The sequence below is a fragment of the Balearica regulorum genome, chromosome 6 (assembly GCF_011004875.1).
Source record: "Balearica regulorum gibbericeps isolate bBalReg1 chromosome 6, bBalReg1.pri, whole genome shotgun sequence".
Lineage (NCBI taxonomy): Eukaryota > Metazoa > Chordata > Aves > Gruiformes > Gruidae > Balearica > Balearica regulorum.
Window position 1 is genome coordinate 29,138,449 of NC_046189.1, and position 21,127 is coordinate 29,159,575.

At 36.7% G+C, this 21,127-nt stretch overlaps 1 protein-coding gene across 3 annotated transcripts in view; it reads left to right on the plus strand.

The window, feature by feature from the left end:
• PTPN4 (protein tyrosine phosphatase non-receptor type 4) overlaps positions 1-21,127 on the plus strand; it is a 118,293-nt gene that overhangs the window by 25,941 nt on the left and 71,225 nt on the right. For all 3 annotated transcript variants that reach the window (XR_012836157.1, XM_075757007.1, XM_075757008.1), the window contains exon 2: positions 16,826-16,980. Coding sequence is in view for 2 of the 3 variants with exons in the window: in XM_075757007.1 (XP_075613122.1) it covers positions 16,843-16,980 (138 nt within the window). In the remaining variant the exon portion in view is untranslated. The remainder of the gene's footprint in view (positions 1-16,825; positions 16,981-21,127) is intronic.

The following is a 21,127-nucleotide window of genomic DNA, read 5'->3' on the forward strand; positions in this document are numbered from 1 at the left end:
AGATTACAGGCATTGAATTAATTCTGTTGGTGAAGATGATAGAAAAATGAGGCAGGGTGAAGTTCTGAAACCCAGAATTAACTCAAAATTTGTGCATCTGGGAGACTTAGGGCGAAGTCACTTGACTGTGCAGGTCCTTTATGGATTTTTCTGATGGTGTGGGAATCTTTTTGGACCTCACGTTAAAATCTGTGAAATTTAAAAGCCTTTTAATGACTTTTAGTAATTGGTATAGGTGATTATGTTGCCATCCATCCTTTCCACTCATAACCATGTAGAAAGCATCTCAGCAGAGTGCATCAGACACCTTAGACCTGTGGTGTTGCTCTGACTGTAGATGTACCTGGCATCTCTCTTTTAAGCTTGGGAGCAGACTTGGGCATGGTTCTTGTCTCTTGGCTACAGTTTTTCTTGCCTCCAGGTGGTATATGTTTGGTTTCCTGGGGTTTTAAGGAACATTTTGGTCATTTCTATTGCTGTTCCATCTTCTGTACCCACTACAAAGGAGTAGGGCGTGGAGTAGCAAAGACAACAATGGAGTAGGTCAGAGAGAAGTTGAAGTGATTAGAGAAATGGGCATAATGTAGGGAGGGATTTGAGTGGTGAAGGGAATTGAACAGTTAGAAGGGGGACTGTTAGAGCCTTGAGAAGTGAAGAAGGGATGTCAAGGAGATCTGGAATACTTGAAGGAGGGGAATGGTACGGGACTGATAGTTTCAGTAATAAATAATTATCTTTGTAGTTGCAGCACGGCTACTTCATCAACCTGTGAATCTGTAACCATCAGCTGGTGAATCTGACCCATGTTTGTACCTGCCTTTCCAGGGAAAACAACAGGAACAAGAGCCAGGCTATTTTAAGATTACTTAATTAGTATATTATTTAAATTGCCTAATTATGCCTAATGCCTTTTAAAGCACTATTAGTAGCCACATGTAAATGTCTGAAAACATAAACTTAACAATGTGCTATCTCCACTGTTATCTATTATTTCTTTCAGGGATGATAACATGTACTTGCTAAGACAAAAAAATCTTGCATTTAATGTCCAATATTCATAGAAGAATGGTTCTCCCAGAAGAGACCATATCTGTCTTGATAAAATGAGAAAAATCTGTTGAGAAAATATTCTTGTTTGTATTACCAACTTGATAGGAATTTTTGTTGTCTATAATGGTATTCATAAAAGTAACTTAAATATTCATTACTGTAACTTGTTTTCATTTCTCTGCAAGTCTGTGCTAATACTTTTGACTATAAGACCCGTAGCCTTTTATTGTGACTTCATGAACTCTGAATATAAGCAAGAATTGTAGTGGGAAATTTTAGAACTGCATTTTCCTTTAAATAAAACATAAACGCCTAGAGTAAGCTCTTTTAGAGCTTTTAGGAAACTAAGCTAGATTCTTTGTAAAACTTGCCTCAGTCGTTATTTTTGAGATTTGTTTACTGAATTAATAATACAGGTACGATTTCTCATTTGTGCAAGTTAGCACTAGTGGAGACTAGTAACACCTGTAGTGGTGAACTTTTTTCTAAGGAGTGCCAGTAATTTTGAGATGGCTGACACCAGGTTGAAGTCTAGATGTTCCTTCCTTCTACCATCAACAGTCTCTGCACATGGTATTATTCAGAGGGAGACACTGCACAGATACGCATTTGTGCTCTGTATTTTGAGAGGGGTTTTTTTCCCACAGTAGCTTCTGTTCCCTTTTAGAAAAGGGAAATGAATCTGTCCCAAAATATTGACTGCTTGGCAGTTGAGCAGAGAAAAAGTGTTCAATGATGGCCTCAAAGGAAAGGTATTTAAGGAACCGATGATTTTACTTGCTGGCAGCTTCCCTTCCACTACTTTTATAGAAAACAGCAAAAATTTTGATTCTCAGCTTTACTAAAAGGACAAGAAGCTAGGAAACTTGGGTACATTCTGCAGATCTTTTTTCTTGCTAGGGACACTTAAATTTATCACTTTTGTCAAAAGACTTCAATCTTTTTAGCTCCACAGACTTGGAGCAATTTTGGAGTTTCTTTGTCAGAAATTCTCATCTCCACATAGCAGTGAACACTGGAAGTATGGGTCACTTAGTATGTACGGATTGTTGGGAACTGAAATGCTGGGCAGAGATATGCCTACTGAAGTCCTTGTGGTGTGTTTGGCATGGGCCGCAATTACACCTGATATAGTTACTTCCTAATTTAAGAACTGTAGCATAATTTCCATGCTTAGTTTTAACTGTGAGGAGTTACTGCCCTGTCTTTGAATAGGAGTTTTGGCTAAATGTCAGCTGTCTACATAATAACTTGTACTGAATTTGCAAATATTAAATGTCTACTATCATAAAAGTACATTGACTTGTTGTCTTGCTGACATGCTTGTCAGATAGCTTTGGAGAAAGAATTTTACCCCTCTTGTAGAAATAATGAATACAGTAGCAGAGTGAATTTTATACTGTGACTGTTGCTTAGGCTATCATTGCAGATCAGCTACTTAAAATGTATGTTCCTTACATGCTTTTGGAAATCATGATGTTGTGGATAAGTTTGTTTTTTCTTGCAGATTTACATTACCTTTATTTTGACTATGAAATGCCTTTCTGGCATTTGTAGCATGCCAACTTTGCTGAAGGCTTGCTCACTAAGCCTTGCGTTGGGTCTCGGCTGTCAGATTTCTCTAGACTACCACATGCTTCAAATGCTTGTTACGAATTTAAAACAGATAGACGTTCAGCATAATCATTCATTATTACTTAAAGTACTTTTTCAGTAGAATCAAAGGAGAGCACTGAGGGAATTGGTTAAAATCTGTCATTGAGACCTGCTGCCTTGCATAATCCCTGGCTCAGCTGAGGTGGTGCTCGGTGGGAGCTTAGCACTTTCGTGGACAAGCAAAGAGAACTGACTGAGTAAACATGGAACAGCCTTGCAAACTTCTGGTTTCTAACAGCCTCTGGGTTGTAACTTGTTTTGTTCAGTTACAATAGTATCTGCTAACTGCAATGTAGTGGAAGAGACTGTCCAAATGGGTTTTTTTGCTAAGCGTTTTGTAAAGCTGCTCTATTCTGGAAAGTAAATTAGATTGCATAGAAGGCTCTTAAATCAGTCTGCCACTTCAGTCATTTGACTTCAAAGAGAAAAATAATGCTATATCCTTATTTTTAATACAGTGGAAAAAGATTGTTAAAAGCTAGGATGTCAGTCTCGTGTACACAGTTGAACAGTAAAATAACATATGTTCCTTTTTAATAGTAGGGATTTTTTTGCACAAGTAATGTGAACTTCACTGTGGCATATAAAGCTAAATTAATTGCTTGATTAAGACTTCTTTTGAGCACAACTTTTATGGTTAGATTATCTTTTTATTAATAAGTAGATGTTAGTTATAGGCAATGTAGTGGAAAAGTTGATTTGTGTTTCACTCAAAGTTTAGTGACTAGATATATAACCATCTCTAAGCATGGTTTTCTTAGAATTAGATTTGTTTTAAAAAAAAATTTAAAAACTGGCCTGATCTTTCATAATTCAAGTTTGAGAAGGTTTGCTGTGATGACGTATAGACTTCTGTATTGGGCTGTGGCTACAATCAGGTTGGCATTTATAGTTCTGGTAGGAGGAAAAAACCCAACATCCGAACTCACCCCCAGCCTCTCAGCTGAGGCATGGTAGCTGTGTGCTTGCAGCCTGCAACACAGCGAAGACGCTTGTGGTGGGGATTTGAACCATCAGAAAATGTTTTAACAGGGTACTTCCAGACCTCTAGTTGTCTTACAAAGAAGAATAAAAGAGGTAATTTGATCACTGTCAAGGTATTGTCAGGGGGAATGGGCTTTTCCCCGTGTTGGTTTGTGGCAGGACATATGTGCTAGCTTCCTGTCAGGAAATCGATTTGGACGGATGAAAGTTCTCAGAAGCAACCAAGAAGTAAGTAAATGAAATTGAAGACCCTGTGATATGCAAGTGATTAAACTGGTTCGGGGTTTCGTTCTTGCTTAAAAGTGATAAATACATGAGAGAAACCATAAATAGCAGTGTGATAGATAATAATGTGACATTAAGCTTATAAATAGTCTTTTATAATTTTGTAGTAGTTTCTTCTTTTAATAGCCTGTTGCTTTTTAACTTCAGCACACACTAGCTCTACATGTGTGTCTTCATTTGCCCTTCTTGGCAATGTTTTATTCTACCTGGAGCTGTGATGTTTCTTTTATTGCTTTGTTTTTAGTTGGTGAACTGACTTGTAACATGGTTATGTACCTGCACTTTCAGTGGAACTTCATACTGAACTGAGTTAATATGATAAAGCAGCATTAAAACCTCTGTTGTCTTCCTGAACATGAGTGCTTTAGAGGAGATTGTATACTAAAAATAAATTCAGTAAATAATAGAATAATTGAATTAATTCATCTTGAACCAACAGTATTGGAAGTTTCTTGAGGATTCTGAATGGCAGCTGATTTTAAATGTGTTCAACTCCAAGCAAAATGGCCACATAATTTTTCTCAGTCGGATGTTTTATTAAATGCAATGACACTAAATGTTTTTATATAGAAAATGTGTACCCTGTACCTTGAAAATTATTCACTATTACATTAGTAAAAGGAATCTAACTTCTAATTAAAAGTCTGAGATTAATTGGGTGGGCTGAGATGAATAGTGTATAAATACAGAGTTTGTCAGTGAATTTTAGTTTCACTTGGGTAACATGGTGTGACTTCATTTTGGTGCTGTAGTGCATTAAAAAATTCCTTCATTCTAGATTTTGTACCTGTTCCTGTTGCATACCTGTAACTTTGTGCTTTTACTTTTTGGATGTGGGAATGTAGGGATTTTTTTGTTGTTGTTGTAACAGTGTATGCATAGTTAGCACGCTTGACAGTGAGATATTGCTTTTCACACCATTAATAACATCTGCTATTTTTGTTAAGTTAATTTTGTGGAAACTTGCAAGTATTAGTGTGTAATTCTATAAAGAACGAAGCTATAAGGAAGAAAACAGCCATATTCGGAAATACAACAAAACTTAAAACTTTTTTTCAAAAGTCTACTTTTGATAACCCTTATAAGAATTATAAATTCTTTAGGTAAGTTTGGATCTTGTGTTTTCTCTTGCATTGCATTTTCTCCCAATACTTTTTTTTTTTTTTTTTTTTTACAAATGCTTCTGTAAGTTTGTTGATTTAGTTTCAAAAGAAGGAAATGCATTCCACGGGGAAAAGCATTTTTAGATAACTCTTAGAAATATACATGAAGGTAATTTTTCCTTTTGCTCTCTTATGTACAAAATTGTAGTTTAACGATTTACAAAACTCAGAATGTATCAAGATGAGTGCACAGAGCCTGCAGTATGGCCTTAACATTTAATCATGTCATAACCCCTGATAGGGTGTGACTGTTGAGGTCAGTATGCCACAACTTTGGAAAACTTTTGGTTTGGCTTTGAGTTTCACTTCGTAAGTAGTACAGATAAAATTGTCCTATTATTTTCAAAGAAATTGTCCTGTTATTTTGGCCAGAAAATGATCTTTTTACAAAGTAGGTTTGTACAATTTACAAATCTGGGGAGTTTAGACCTAAGATACTTTGCTAAAGAAACTAATCTCACAAAACAGATTTTTTTTTTTTAACTTCACTGCAGGTGAATGATTATCAGATTTAAATGCTGAATCATTTGAACTCGAGTGATTTTTTTCATTGCCAGACTCACTGAAATAATTCTGAACTTCTAGTCCTCTTAAGACTTGAAAATGGAAATTGTTTCCTATAAAGAAAATATTTGAGAGGAGGCAGAGGCAAATCAGAAAGATACTTACCTAAGCTGTGCTGAAGTTGTAAAAATGTGAGACCTCTTAATAATAAATAAATAAAAAGAGAATAAATAGGATGATTCTTTTGCTACTGGGCAGGTCCATCAGCAAAGCTGCTCTTGCCCTGTGCAGAGAGCTTTTTGTTCTAGCGACCAGACATGCTTTGGGGGTCTCCCTCTAGCGCATACCCCCAGAGCAATGGAAGGGGCAACCTGCTGTGCTGTCATACCCCAGGGCCAAAGAGCTGGGGAGAGGCTGAGGTGCTCAGGAAAGGAGTGAGAGGCTGGGCGGCTGAGAGCCAGGGGCACGGATGGAGTGAGGTCACTTTTCTGGGCAGCGCTGCTAGAAGACTTCGTCTGATTTCTTTGCTGTTGGAGGAGGAAGCGGAGTTGACAAGCATTTTCCAGGAAGGTAGCCAGGCAGGCATTATTTTAATGTTTCCAGCAGAAAATTGATGTTTTTTGGCAAAACTGAAATTTTCCATGTGAAAATTTCTATTTTGTGGAAATGGCATTTCTGATTAAAAAGTAATTTTGATGGAAAGTGTCCAATTGGTTATATTCAGCCTTAGAATTAGCATCTGCTGTGTTTAAGTCTATTGAAGATAATTTGGCTTAGGTTTAGCAACTCTGAACAGAATATACACAGACAACTTTCCTCCCTCTGTCTAATACTTCAGTTCTAGTGCCAGCCAAAATTCAACGTGAAGTTGGCTATGAGTAGAATAAAAGCTTTTCCCAAATTTTGCCAGTTTGTTTTCAATTCAGACTGCCTTCAGCTTCAAAGGCTTCACAACACAGATGCCATGGCTGGAACTAAAGCTGCCAATTCAACTAGATGCTCTGGACTTGAAGATCCTGCTGCGTGCAGCAGTATTGATCCATGAGTGCTCAAGTGGTTAATAGCTAGACCACAAATTTTCTCCATCGGTATGTGTTCTGTTAATGTTGTCTTCAGATAATTGTGGTTGAGGCTTATACAGTGTATGGGATATGAGATTTCATTTACAGTCAAACCAAGTGAGAACATGTAACTTTCCAGCATTTGGTGTTTTACTCCCGTTATCTGCTTGGTTGTATACATCTGTTGAAGACCAGCAGTTAGTTACGTGTAATTTCTTTCTCTTTTTGGCTTCTTAAATTGTCTTTAAAAAGCCCTCCTATCTGTAGATGGAAAAGCTGAAATCAAAACCTAATTCTCACTTGCTACATTTCCTTGATTCAGTGTGTGTAGTCAGGCTGTTAATAATTAGCATCCTGAAAGGACTGCACTAGGTTAGTATAGCTATTGGCAGTTGTACATTGTCATTAAAGGCTCGAAGATTACTGGGCTCCTTTTAGATACTAAGGAGATTTTGGTTTCTACTAGCCCTGTAGAGGACTGTAAACTCCTTTTTTGAATAGGTAAAGGAATCTTTTTTGGAGTTGTATAGCAAAGGGGAGTCAAATTGAGTTACCCCTCGATACTTTTGAGGAAAGCTGTAGGAAGAAATTTGGGGTTTTTTGGGGGGTTGCTGGGGGTTTTTTGTGGTCGCCCCCCCCCCCCCCCCCCCCCCATATATATAAAAAATACTAACATGTTGTTATCACTTGATGCTTCTGGTTTTAGTTTGTCTGAACTTGCACTGATTTCAACCCTTTTTTCTTTTGGTGACTAAATATTTAGGCTTCCTAACCTTAGAGTTGTATGGGAGCCAGAATTTCCTTTTGATGGAAAATCTATTTTAAACTATTTAACCTAGTTTAAGAACACATTTAAAAAATTACTGCAAATTTATTTTGAGAAGTTTCTATCAAGAAGATATTTTAGTAAAGTTTCATTATAGTCTCATTTATTACATCTTATTATAGCATTGAGTCATGAAACCAAGAATAAGAGCTCCAGCTCCAGGAATGGGAAGTTAGATGCAGTAATCATCTGTGTGAGGGTCACGGATTGCCATTTTCAAGGCTATTTTCAAACAAGGGCAGATTATAGATATACAGAGTTTAAAATATTGGAGGTGGAACTCACTTGGAAAACTTTTCTATTTATTCTTAGTAATCTTTACACATGATAAACACCTCCAAGCTGATGGCTGTGTGCTAGGAAACAAGATGGTTTTATGTCTTATCAGTGCATTTGCATATTTGTTTATAATATTTTTTAAATATAGAAGTATAGTTAAATTCACCATTTTGTGATATTTAAACAATACTCTTTTCCCTAGTTCTTTTTCCTGGCAGCTTTATCCGTTTCTGACTACTTTAGCTATCTGCCATTCCTCAGGGTTTGGTCTGCAATTTTTTTTTTAATAGATTTAATTTTTTTCCCTGATAACTTTGTCATTTTCTATCCTAAATTGCTTATTCCAGGAATGTGGGCTGCTGCTAACTCAGTGCATATGTTTTTTTGCTATCGCACTGGCTGAAGTGGTCATACAGTGGTGCAGTGACCACAGCTGTGCACCCAGGGGCTCTCCCCTCCGTGTGTCTTCACTGGCTCACAAGCTGGCCACTGCTATAGCTGGTGATTGCCATCAACTTCTGTTTTCATATTACAGGCCTTAAACTGTACCAATATCTCTATTTAAAGACATTTCTAGCTTTAGCTACCTACGCTCTGTTTCTTCACACCATGGTATGCCTTTCCTAAACCATTTTGTAAAGCGGTCACACTATGATCCAGGTGACTCCTGAACATCAATTATAATTTATTGCTTAATAGAGGGATAGGTGTGTTTCTCTGGTTCATTAAGGTGCGTATGTGTATATTGCTATCATATAGAATTTTTCTAGACTTATGCTCAAAATAATCTCTGAAGCCTCACATAAACATCACGTATCTTGTTCAAGCATGTGTGTTACTGTTGTTTCATAAAACCTCCCTTACACCTGAGTTATCACTTGCAAATAAAAGGTCTCCGAGTCAGAAACAATATGGCTGCACAGATTCATATGATGTTTCAATTCTGATTGTGGCTTCAGTGTGTCACATGTAGGGTTTGTATTTGTTGTGAATAACCATAGGTACTCAATATGAAGCCTTTTCCTAAAGGCATGTGGACATTTTTCTTGCATCATTTGGAGGTAATACAAAAGTCCTGTCTCTTCTGAAGTACCGTTATCATCAGGTCAGTCAGTACTCAGCCTTGAGCTGGTAGGAGCTAGCTGGAAGGAGGTTTCCGGATTTTGTATTTGTTCACACTCTGACCTGTAAGAAGACTGTTGCAGTGAAAAGGCAAACGGGTTGAACCTGCTGAAGTTGGATAGGGGGAGGGGGGAAAAAAAAAGTATGAAGTATGACTATTTTAATTCTAGATCTTTCTTAGCTGCAGATTTCTAGTGTATATTGGGTGTATTTCTTCAGCCTCTCTGAAGCTTGATTCCCTATTTAGAAAACTGGGCAAAACCTGAAAAAGGAGATTAGATATACTATGAAAGGATGTGCTATGGAAATCCAGTGCATTTATCAGGCAGCCAGTTGTAACGTGGTGTGGACAGGTATTCACTAAGAAGATATTTGAAACTTAAAAATGGATTTAAAATAAACCATATTGAGCTGTTTGGAATCTCAATTTATAAGGCCCCTTTTTTGTCATATTTTTCTAAAATTTTTTTTTTATCATCTCAGGCTGTATCTAATCTACAGTCATGGATAGTGAAGATGGAGGAGTTACTTCATGTGAAAAATGACTGGGCATAGAAAGGGAGGGCATAAAGGTTTTACATTCAAAATAATTGGCAGTATTGATGGCATGGTTTCTAAGAACTAGTTTTGGGGTTTTTTTAATTAGTATTACTTCTAAACTGTGCCAGTAAGTATTTTAATCTCAAACTAATGAATTTTATCTTGCTGTCTTTGTGTTTTCTGAAATGTTATGTATAGGAATGAAGAAAAGCAGATACCAGACTTCCTGCACTGTCTTATTTCAGACCCGAAGCAGAGAAAGGGAGCAGCTGAATTTGAGAGGCTTTTTTTTAAAGCATTGTGCATACAGTTCAAACATAATGAGTATTGACATTTAATTAGATAGAAGTGTCATTTATAATAGGCTTTTCTGTTCACTATGCTCTTGTTCTTGGGTGAAGGGAGGAGCAAGGGAGGGAATTGTCAGATTGTTGAAATAGTTTATTTTTCAGATGAAATAGTAGATTGCTATAGTACTACCAAACTAATTTGCTGTGTTCTGGTATAGATTCTCCATCTTTCTCTAACAGATTGGCCACTATCCTGTGTAGAGTGACCAAACACTCATTAATTATTATTTTTATGCTGGAAAGAATTAAATTCTGGGACTGGCAGAGCGAGGTGTTTTGCCTTTAACCTTTTGTCCTGTTAGTAATTTTGTGATGATAACAATGAAAATCTTGCTTGGTATCACACAGGAGTTGTTCAAGTTTGAAACTCCTATCCAAAGAAATGGATAAAAAGCATTGTCAAATGAGGTCTTAATTTAAAAAGAAGTCCTCAAGTAATTTTTTAACTGAGAGTAGTTATTAATTTAGGTGTCGAGCCTGTACTGAAATTCACAGCCAAGCCCATGAAATCCTCGTGTTCACAAAATGAGATGAAGTAACAATTTTAGAAACTTATCTGAAGAAGTGGATAGACTATTCCTGGTGGATAGACTGTTACTGGTTCGTGTACAGGAGAAGCTGATAGTGGAGGAGAGAGGCTAAATTCAACTTCTTTTCTCTCAGCTGTTGAACTTCGGTCCCAAAATTCTGAGAAACTGTCAGATGTACTTTAAGCATTAATGCTTTTTGTGTTAGATTTGGCGCTTTATGTGGTTCAGGATTGAGAGTGTGTGTAAGAGTAGCACATTCATTGAAATTCAGGTGAGATCATGGACATTTTGGGGCCGTGTGAGTGTGTCGCTCTTTATTGCTCTCAAGAGTGAAACACTTGCAGATAAGAATTTCTTTTGCTGTTCTGTACTTCTTGAATCTGTGAAGGATTTAATCAAGCAGCTCACAGTGCCCACAGATAACAAGTCTTGAGGGAATGTATAAAAGCAGCTGGAGGTGAGCTAAGTTTTGTGTACCAGTGCTGCATATGAAGTGTGGAGCCTGCTCAGGGCCAGGCTGTAAAGATGGATGTGGGAAGCCCTGACTGAGGAGGGGGGTGAGCTTGGAGCTCCAGAGCTGCCAGCCCCATGCAGATACCTGGGCTAATGAGAGGACAACTAGTTATCTGCCAGTGAAGAGAAGTTGATGAGATTTTGGCAGCTACCTTCCTAACTTCCACTGCCAATGTCTCCTTGTATCTGATGCTCTTTTTTGAGAATTTGGGAATACAACAGCACTGAAGGAATTGTGCTTGTACATTGTGCTGTCACTGTAACTCCCAGTGTGTCAACAGGAAAAATGTGATATCCCTCTTTCCAGTGGAAGTTTTGGGAAGAGTTTGATAAGTGGCCATATGATAGCTTTACAGGAGTATATTATTTCCCTTAAGCAGAATGCATTTGATTCATTTCTATTTTACAGATAATTAATTAACTTACAAAAGAAACAGAAGATTTTGATAGAGCACAGAATCATTAATAATGTTGTTGACTAGCTAGAAGCCTAGCTTGAACCTTTGCACCTGGTGACCACAAAGTGAAATGACCCAAAGTTTACATATCAACTTTCAAAAATTCCATTGTTTGGTCAGCAGAAAGCAGGAAGAAATGAATGAAGTATGAATCATTGGAAGGAGTTCAGGATTGTAGTACTTGGGTCGATTCACTTAAATTGAAAATGCATTTCTACTCTGATTTATTTATAAGGAGTGTCCTGAAGCTGTGTGCTACTTCGGAATTGCTGAAAGCTTTCAAACCAAATTTTTGAAAGATAAAAAATTTGAACTTTTATTTGTTGGACTAATGTGGACTTCCCTCCAAATAGTGCACACTCAGCTAATGTGTTTAGCATTTTCAAACTGATTTTGGTTAAAACATTTAATAAAGTTTCAATCACATATTTTCAGTAAATGTGTATGAAGGTGGGTTCTAGATATAACTCAGTGTTTGTTTGAAATGCTGTATTACCCTGTTTAAACCTTCAAAATTTTCTTGTACTTTTAATAGTTTCTTTTTTTCCTAATTGGATTGTCTGGATAATTTTAGTAACAGTGGGGTCTGCAATCTAATTAACATATTCAAGCTACATCATGTTTTAAGGATGGGGGGTTTCTATGAGTCTGGCCTACTTTTCCACCTCTTGTAGCAAATTCATGCACTGTTTTGGACCCAAATCAGCAGGTGGGCTACAGTAGAAATCCATGCCTTCTGGGTTGCTAAAATACCAGCTTCTAAACAAATGGAAATCTGGTAATGCATTAGCTGCTTAGCTGCTTTAGATTAGCCATGAAAACCGAAATTTCTCATGTCTTTGCATGCCCATGTGCATACTGTACTGTCCTAAGGTGGTTGTCTTTGTGCACAGTACATGATGGGAACTCTCTTCAAAAGAACTCTTTATTTCAAGTCAGCGAATAGGTTGCACTCTTGGATAAATTAAATCTCAGTTAATTATCTTCTTAACCAACTGCTTATTTATTAAGCTGCTTAAAATTGGTTAGTTTATTGTAAGCCCAAGCAAATTGTCGTTCTTCTGTATACTTTTACATAAAAGAATAGAAGATGCCGAAAATTCATTTGTGAAGCTTCTGTATGCTCTTGAATGCCCTAACCAAGCCAGTATCACAGGAATGTTCTGCCCTTTGATAGGGAACACTCCCTAGAATTGCTTCATCACTTGAAACCTGAGCTCAGGCAGGAAATATACAATTTACTCCCTCCACAGACCTGAGAGGTAAGCAGTTTCATTGCACAAGTTTGTCCTTCTTCAGTTGCTGTAGCAGCATGTGCTTTGGGCTATTAATTCAAGTGTCTAAATATTACATGCTTAGCCAAAGACACTGAAAAAAAATAAGCAGAAACCTTCTTCATACGCAAAGATTAAATTGAATTTAAAGAATCCACTTGCATATATAGAAAGATTTTAGTGTAAGTGGCCGTGGTGCTGTCCATGACATGGATATGCATGCACAGTAGTACCTTGCTTAAGTTAAGCTGCTGTTTAAACAAGTTGTTCTCTTTTTCCTTCTTCTTTTTTTTTTTTTTTTTTCTTGAATCTCACTTTTTGTCTTTACTCCTTTCTTTTGGGGCTGCAGATCTTACTTTGGAGCTTGAAGTCAGTCCTTTATTTGTTCCATACTAACTTTAGCTATAACATATTTTCATTTCAGAAGGTTGCAACCAACATAGCTGAACTTTTTCATTAGTTTTGTTATTTTATAAATTACTATTTACTGGGGAATCAGATTGTTATGGTTTATAACCTCGTAAGCAATAGCTAGCCATCTTACTGTTTTGCTAGTATGTTTTCAAAATGCATAGCAAGAATGACAGTACCTGGTCAGGAGGAAAAAATATTGCCTGTGTTCTTGGTGCATGTATTTCTGGAAGAAAGGAGTAGTAAAGATGATATGGATACAGTTCAGGGCCAATTATATTGTAAAAGAAGTGTGTCGAAGTAAGACCAGTAATTGCAGGGTCTTTCTGTGCTTCATAACTGCATCCTTTTTGTATGCATGTATGTTGATAGAGGTGTAAATATGGGTTGCTTACACGATTGGTCACAAAGCAGTTACATGTAATAGCCCTGGCAGATCTTAGGATGAGGAGTATTTTTGAGAGAGCGTGTGAAGGCGTTTTAACATAATCCCTACATACTTTCATAGTTTGCTGACATATGGGGAAAGAGTAACTTTGAATGTGGTTTGCAGAAAATAGTCTGCCTTTTATTACCCTCCTCTCTATTACTTTCATGGCTGCTATATTTCCATTTTGTAGAAGTATTTCACAATTTCAGTTGTACGTAGTTGTAAAACTGTATTCTGCAGTTGCAAAAGCCTTTTAGTTTAATGGAAGAAACTTGTCTAATACAAGATGGTTGTTCAGGCTACTACATATTGTGTGTGGGGCATGGAATATAATGCTTCATTGCTTAACCTGAAAGTTCAAAACATGGTTTCCTAAGTCCATGAAGAAAACATTTATGAATGACTACCATGGTGTGAATATGAGCTCCACACCAGGAAGATGCTAAATTCCAAACTGTGAAACAGTATGTGAGAAATATCATTTCCTGTTTCCTTAAAGAGAGTGAGAAGGCATTGCCCTTCAGGTCTGCGAGCTAGATGAACTGTTGTTTTGATACAATATAACTGCTCCTATTTCCTTAGCAAACTCATAATACAGTGCCATTTGACAATTTCATTTCTGTACATTGAGAAAGACCTGTCACTGTGACTATTCAGTGTTTTTGGTTGGAGTGAAGGTCATCTATGTTGCAAAGAACCTTGCTGCGTCTGCAGGTCTGGCCTATCCAAGGACACGGTGAATGGTTGCTTGATATTAAAGGATTTTTGAGGGTCACTGAGGGCGGATTTTCTCCTTACTCGTATGTATTTTTTGCTCTGTTTGAAACCCAGAAGTTTTCTCTCTAGTTTAAGGCAGTGATGAGGAAGGAAGAAATACTGTCAGTCTTGATCAGCAAATAAGAAAAAATAGGGGAGAGAGCAGGAGGCAAAGGTCAGATTTTCCTTTTTGTTCCCATAAAGCATGATGGCTTCCAGCCTTTAACAAGTCTTCCCCCCCCCCCCCCCCCCAATCCACATTCCGAAACTGTGGATTGTTGACTGAGACCCTCCTAGCTCACTAACAAATGGTTTTGTGAGGACTGCAATACTTATTTGGAAGCTGAAGAGTCCTACTTTGTGCACTGCTTGTATCTGTGGCAAAAAAGTCTGAGATAACCCTCACTGTGTCTTGGTATATTTGTCATTTATGCAAATCCTAGTAAAATATGTCTGTCAAAGGGTTGTTTCTCTGGCATGGATAAACTGTTTTTAATCAAATTGCATGCTTTTCTGAAACTTTCTTCAACTCACAGGCAAATGCCACTCTAAAGTCTTGGCTATAGTTATTGGTTGTGTAGCTGCACTGGTAAAGATGCTGATCTTCATGCTGTTATGGCTAGTAAGGTGACTGACTTTTAGATTGTGTCTGTGGGACATAAAATACTGTTTATGAAATGTTACGTTGTTGGTGCAGATCAGTGGTATGGAGGTTCAGTTAACTGTTCTTCTCTGTTAAAGGTTTTCTGCCTTTAATTTTTCAGACTTGTAGAAGGCATAGCAGAAACAGCCTCTTCAGGAGGAGTTGTCAGACATGTACTTTCTTGTTAGGCTTTACTTTGGAGTTTTAGTGTTTGCAACACAATTTTTCATTATTTTATCATTAAGAGAAAATCGTGAGTTTTGCTTGCAGCTGGTGGGTTTATCTGTTATCTTTATCCTTTCTTGGTTTGTCATGTTGATTTAGCAATAAATAACCTTGCTGTAATTCTGCATGAATACAGCATTGCAGTTCTGAAGCCAGAGTGACTGAGTAGACCAAAAAAAAAAAAAAGCAAGCTGTCTGGTAAGGAAACAAGTACTTTTTAATCTGAAAATGCTGCTTTAAGTCAATACTGAAACATTTCACAAGGATGGATTATCATAAAGAAGATTTTTTGATTTTTTTTTTTTAATGTCTTGAGATTTGTGGTCATGCTGAAAAGAGCTGAAGACGCGCTCTAGAAAAGCAAAATATCTCATGGATTTTTAGGACAGTTGCTCAGGTGGTTGACTGCAGGTGGTAGGAGGAAAGTTAAACTTGCAATCTTAGCCTGTTGTGATACAGGTGGCATGAGTCTTGGTGTCCCACTTTCCCATGAGGGTCTATGTATCTAAGCTCTCAACTATTTAGGAGGGGATAGATCTCTTACTTGTTACCCTATTCATTTGTGTATATTGGAGCACAGATATCTCTTATGATCCAGGCAAGCTCTCTAATCACTGCTGGGATGTTTGCTGTCGTCTGCTAAATTCCTCCAAAATGGGAAGCAAGCATATAAACATTTTTGAAGTCTTCATAATTTTTCGCAGAATAAGGAAAATCAATCATTTTGTATTGTTTTGAGAATACTTGTTTTCTTTTACTACTTTTAAAGGTATTTTAATTTTCTATCTCAATATATTCTCTACTTAAGTTATGAAACTTTCTGTTTGCTTATGCCCTTGTCAAAGGATGTAGAAATAGTTTGCTGAGTGTGTAATTAAGTGAATCACGGGCCCTGATCCTGTGAAGTACTTAAGAAAGCAACTAGTATTGCTGGATAGGGCTAATAGGATCAGGTGTGCACATAAGTACTTTACTGGACTGGGGTTGCGTGATAGTCATTAGAATCTTAGTTTTGAAAAGTGAAAGTCACATTTCAATTCTTGCATTTTATTTACCAGCACTTAGAGCAGGGCATAGACAGACTTGTGTTGGTCACCATTCCTTATTTGGAGAATAAGAATTGTGCTTCCAAACGAAATATGTAAATCAAATCAAATTGACCTAGACAGAAGATTCAGTGGTTTGACAAATCTTTATCTGTTCATGTTGTAATTAAAAAAAAAAAAAAAAAGCAATGCTAATGTTTTTGTTATTGCTGAATATTCTTGTGTCTAATGACTGTAAAGTGAATGCACAGGCTTTGCAATTGTGTATTTCCTGTTTTCTTTATGCTTTTTCTTTATAAAGCATTTTGGTGTAAGTATTTTCCCCCCCTGTTTTGCACTGAAATGGATTAATTAATTGCCTCTAATATCGGGAGCCGAGTAGCCACGATGCCCAGCAATTACGATGCTTTTTGTAGTGAAAATGCTGTTCTGAATCTTTAAAAACAAAACAAAAACCCCCACAAAACAACCTTAAAATAAGGAGGAAGTGGACAATGGGCAGAAAGTAAAGGACTGAGTATTTTGGAATAAGGTTGTGTTGTAATTTTTAAAACGCTGTTTCATTATTGGATACCATGAATTTAGTACTCATTTTTCTTTTGTCTGTAATGGATTTTTTTAACAATGGACTTACTGTGTGTTGATCTTTCTTTGAAGTATGACATTCTTGCATTTGCATTTTTTTATCTTCTTAATTTTTATTTTTGTTTTTCCTAAAGACCCTGTGTGGACAGTAATGACCGCACGTTTCCGATTGCCTGCTGGCAGAACCTACAATGTACGAGCATCTGAGTTGGCACGAGACAGGCAGCATACGGAGGTGGTCTGCAACATTCTTCTCCTGGATAACACTGTACAAGCTTTCAGAGTTAATGTAAGTAATTTGCTCTATTGCAAATCAATATCACCGAGCTTCCTTTCCTTTGCTGAATTTGTATGGCTAGAGTTTGACTTTCAAAATAGTGTTAAGTACAGAATAGAAGGGGAAGTTATGTTCAGACAGGCATGCTTGTACACGTACATATGAAGTCTCTGAACTTAGTCATTCTGGCATCCTATATAGTACTTACATATCTTCATTTCAAAAATTGAATTTACAAAGCATAGTTTATGTCTAGTAATTCTTTTCATGGACTAAAGTTATGTAGTGGAAATGGAGGGCAGTTTTGCCACTGAGTGGACTGAGAAGCAAGCTTTTGTTTTGCTCTGTTCTGTTTTTTGCATTTTGAGTAACTCTTCTCATGACTGTGTAGTTAACTGTTCAATCATGTGTATGGTTATATTTGGTTACAGCTATCATCTTAAAGTATCTCTTTGCTTTTCTCAGATTATATTCTTGTTCTGTTTCCCTCACTTAAACTTATCACCCTGTAATGCACTAATGAGGATGTCAGGAAATAAAAGGAAGCTGGCTGCTGAATGCTGAGGACTGTTACTGGGAAAAGTTAATAACTTTTACATATGAGCCTGGAATTTAAAATAGGTTATTCATCAGATTTTCTAATCTGTAATCCTTGATAAGGAGTTAAAATCAAAACATTTATGCTTTTGTGCATATGTTGATACAAGTGCAACCATTTCTTTCAATGTCTTGAGGAAAAAACCCCACAAACAACAGGCAAAGACCTCACAATAAAACATTAAAGCATTTAAAGTGATCTTTGTGTGCAAAGAACCAGAACTCAAGAGGAAAGATGCTATGGGGTGTCCAGGGGCAGCAGAACTCGGCTTTTACTTTATAAGATATAGAATTGATGACTTACGTGGAGAAAGGTTGAATAATGTGGTGGTAAAAGTTACAGGTGACATGATCATTAAAATTTTCCAAGAGAAAATTGAACTTCAGTGAATAGAGTGAAGGAGTAGCTTGATATCAATAAGGCTGTGAGACTTCAGCTGGGAATTGAGGAAGAAACTGAAGCAGTTCTCAAATCTGGGTGAGCAAGTTTAATTTGGACTATATTTGGAAAAGTTCTAATGCTCAATAATTATATTGAATTCTGATATCCAGTGTTTAGTGAGGATTTTGATACATTTGGATGTTTTAGGGAAGATTTGTGAGAGTGATTGCATTTCTGTGTTCTGTAATGAGGTGGTTAGAGCCTGTGCTGAATCTCTGTTATCTAGCAAAAACTTCTAAGGATCCAGTGTCGAGTGGCTTAAGATTTAGAGGTAGACTTAGTCGTTACTTGTTTTAGATTTTTCAATCAAGATAGAAGGTTTTAGGATGTTTTCTTAAGGCATTGTTGTAGTTCATTTGGGAGCTATTTAACTTTTCAGGACTTCTGAGTATTTAAGGGTTGGAATTTTGGATGATGGAGCTGGGGGAGGGAAAACCAAAGACTTTAATTTATCAACATCAAACCTTATCTCCCTTCTGGGATAATTTCTCCTATATACCTTTTCCGTTTTTCTCTATATCTTTTATCTTCTCAACCTTGCTAACAGTTTCCCGGTCTTTACTACCTGCTAAAAAGCATTATGTGCAGAATGAAGTTGGATACAAAGCATTAAAAATGCATGAGAAATTGTAAATGTTGTGTACTTTGCTTTCAGGTGCATGAGTTTTCTATTAAAATACCTGTCTTGCAGTTTTCGTTTGTTTATAAGACTTGGCTAAAATAAGGAATAATTGTTGTACAATAGGTATGGGAGACTATGCTTCTTTTTGATCTAGGTGTTTAAAAGCTGTGTGTTAGAGAATGCTAGTGCCTGTCTAGAGGAGAATCACCAGTTTTAAATCCTCAAATGCCTGTTTTGTCTCTCCCAAGAAAAATTTATGTAATAAGTTCTTCCCACCTCCCTAGTGTACTAAATATTTTAGTTGCGTGGATCACGCTTTACTGCTTATACAGATCAGCCTGCAAGTTTAACTATTAAAACTGAGTTTAGGGAATTAAAAATTTCCTTCGTGCTCAACATTTTGATCTTGGGTCTTAGCCTCAATCTGTTTTATTTTTCAAAAATAGGGAGTAATAAAGTATACAGTCATAGCAAATGTATGCTAACCTACACAGTATACAGGTTTTCAGGGTTTACAGCTGTGTTTTACTTTATTGTGGTTGACACAATACTTGGCAATAAATATTTATGGAATTGTTTTCAAAATAGGAAGAACAAAGATAACATCAAATAAATTAGCAAGGTTTTTTTCTCCTGGTGATTGCTATAGGTATTCTGTATGCTAATGGTTGTAAAGCTTAATCACCTGGAGTATGCAGTGCTGTATTAATAAAAACGTACTCAAATGCTGTTTCTTCTCTAACAGCAAAGTACTGATCACAGACAATGTTTCTTGATAATTTATGTGATATATTCTAAGTTCACGTTTCAACCAGCCTTTTCCATTGATCTGCAAAGTAGGCATTCTTTGTGCTAAGCCTTACTTTGTATAGAGCATAACAAATCAAATCAAGTAATCCCTATGGATTGTAGCCAGATAAAGGTTGTTTTGGTTGCAGGCAGAAGAATCAGTTGGAACTAACCTGTGCGTATGTTTGAAGAGTAGAAAGTATTTCTATAAAATGCTCTGCTTAGCAAATAAAGAACTACTTCGACACTGAAAAGCATATTTTATAGAAAGTGTAGCTGGAAGAAGTGAGGCTGACTTGAGTTAATAACATGATCAGGATGATTTGCATTACTGTAAACTTGCTTCTTCAAGATCAAATTGCATTAATTGGTTTTAATTAATGTTTAAATACCTCAAATTGTGTCTTTTCCATGCAGGCTGACTTAATTGCGTTCCCTGAAAGCCAGTACATAGATATGGAGATCACACTAAAATTGAGGGAAAACTAAGTCAAGGTAGATGGGATGAGTTGTTCTGTGAGCAAGGCTGGTGGGTTACTGGTCATGGACAAATGTTTCCATTTGGAGCCTTTATTATCTCAGAATTCTCCTCAAACTTAATGTATTGACACTCTAATGGAAGTAAAATCTTTACATCTGTAAAATAACACAAACTAAACAAAAAACCACACCATCCTCCCTGTAATTTTAGAAGTGAAAATTTTCAATAATTTAATCTTCACCATTGCTGAGTTATACTGCCCTTTTTTCTTTGACCAAAAAATAATAGCCTGCTTGGAAACTTTTTTTTTAAAACAAGGTAACTTTCTGCAAAGCTAACATAAGCTGTAGAATGAAAGGACACAGTAGAGCAGCACTGGCTGTTTGGGGATGTGCTTGTTTGAGTCACAACAGAAGTATTAGGTGAGCCAAGAGAGGAGATGTTCCAGTGTTGTCATTAGTGAAGGAGCAGCGCAGCTTCCCACGCATCTATGAGCAGCAGAGCCATCTGACCCCCTCCAGGAAAACCTGACACCTGTTATCCCATTCGTCTGTCATCAGAAGTCCAAATTTGTTTGGCCTGGCATAGCAGCAATATCTCCTGGTGTTTGCTGTAGATATGACCAATTCTGTAGGCCAGCAACAAAACTGGAATGTCAGTAATATAAATTGCGAAGATGGTGGTGGTAGTTGGTAAACAAGCATTAAACGTATGTAATTACAGATGCTTACCCAAATTTTCAAATGGGTGTTTTTAAACAGCTAACAATCATTTTGCAATTAGAAATTAATGTGAATATATCTAGTTGTACAAGATGTTAGCCACTAGATGATAGAAACTTCATAAAGTGCAGTTAATATATTGATGTCTGGTGTTGATGTCAAATTTGTTTTGAAAGGCCAAAATTTGTTAGACATTTTGCCTCCAGCAATGACTAAGACATACACATAACTTTCTAATAGTCAGAGTCGGAAAAAAAAAAGTTGATATGTTTTGTATGTAACTACTGCAGGTGTATGTTAGGTAGTTCCCATTTTTCTTATATTTTTCTATTATTCCCTGTTTTAAGAGGAAATTTTAGTGTTTATCTGTAGGAATAAAGCACATTTCTTTTTATGCTAATCCACATTTATTGGTTTTGCTTTTTTATTAAAAAAAAGCAAAAGTAAAAACTTGTTATCATACTTTATAATTTATAGCAGCTATTCCATAGTTCTGATAGTATTAC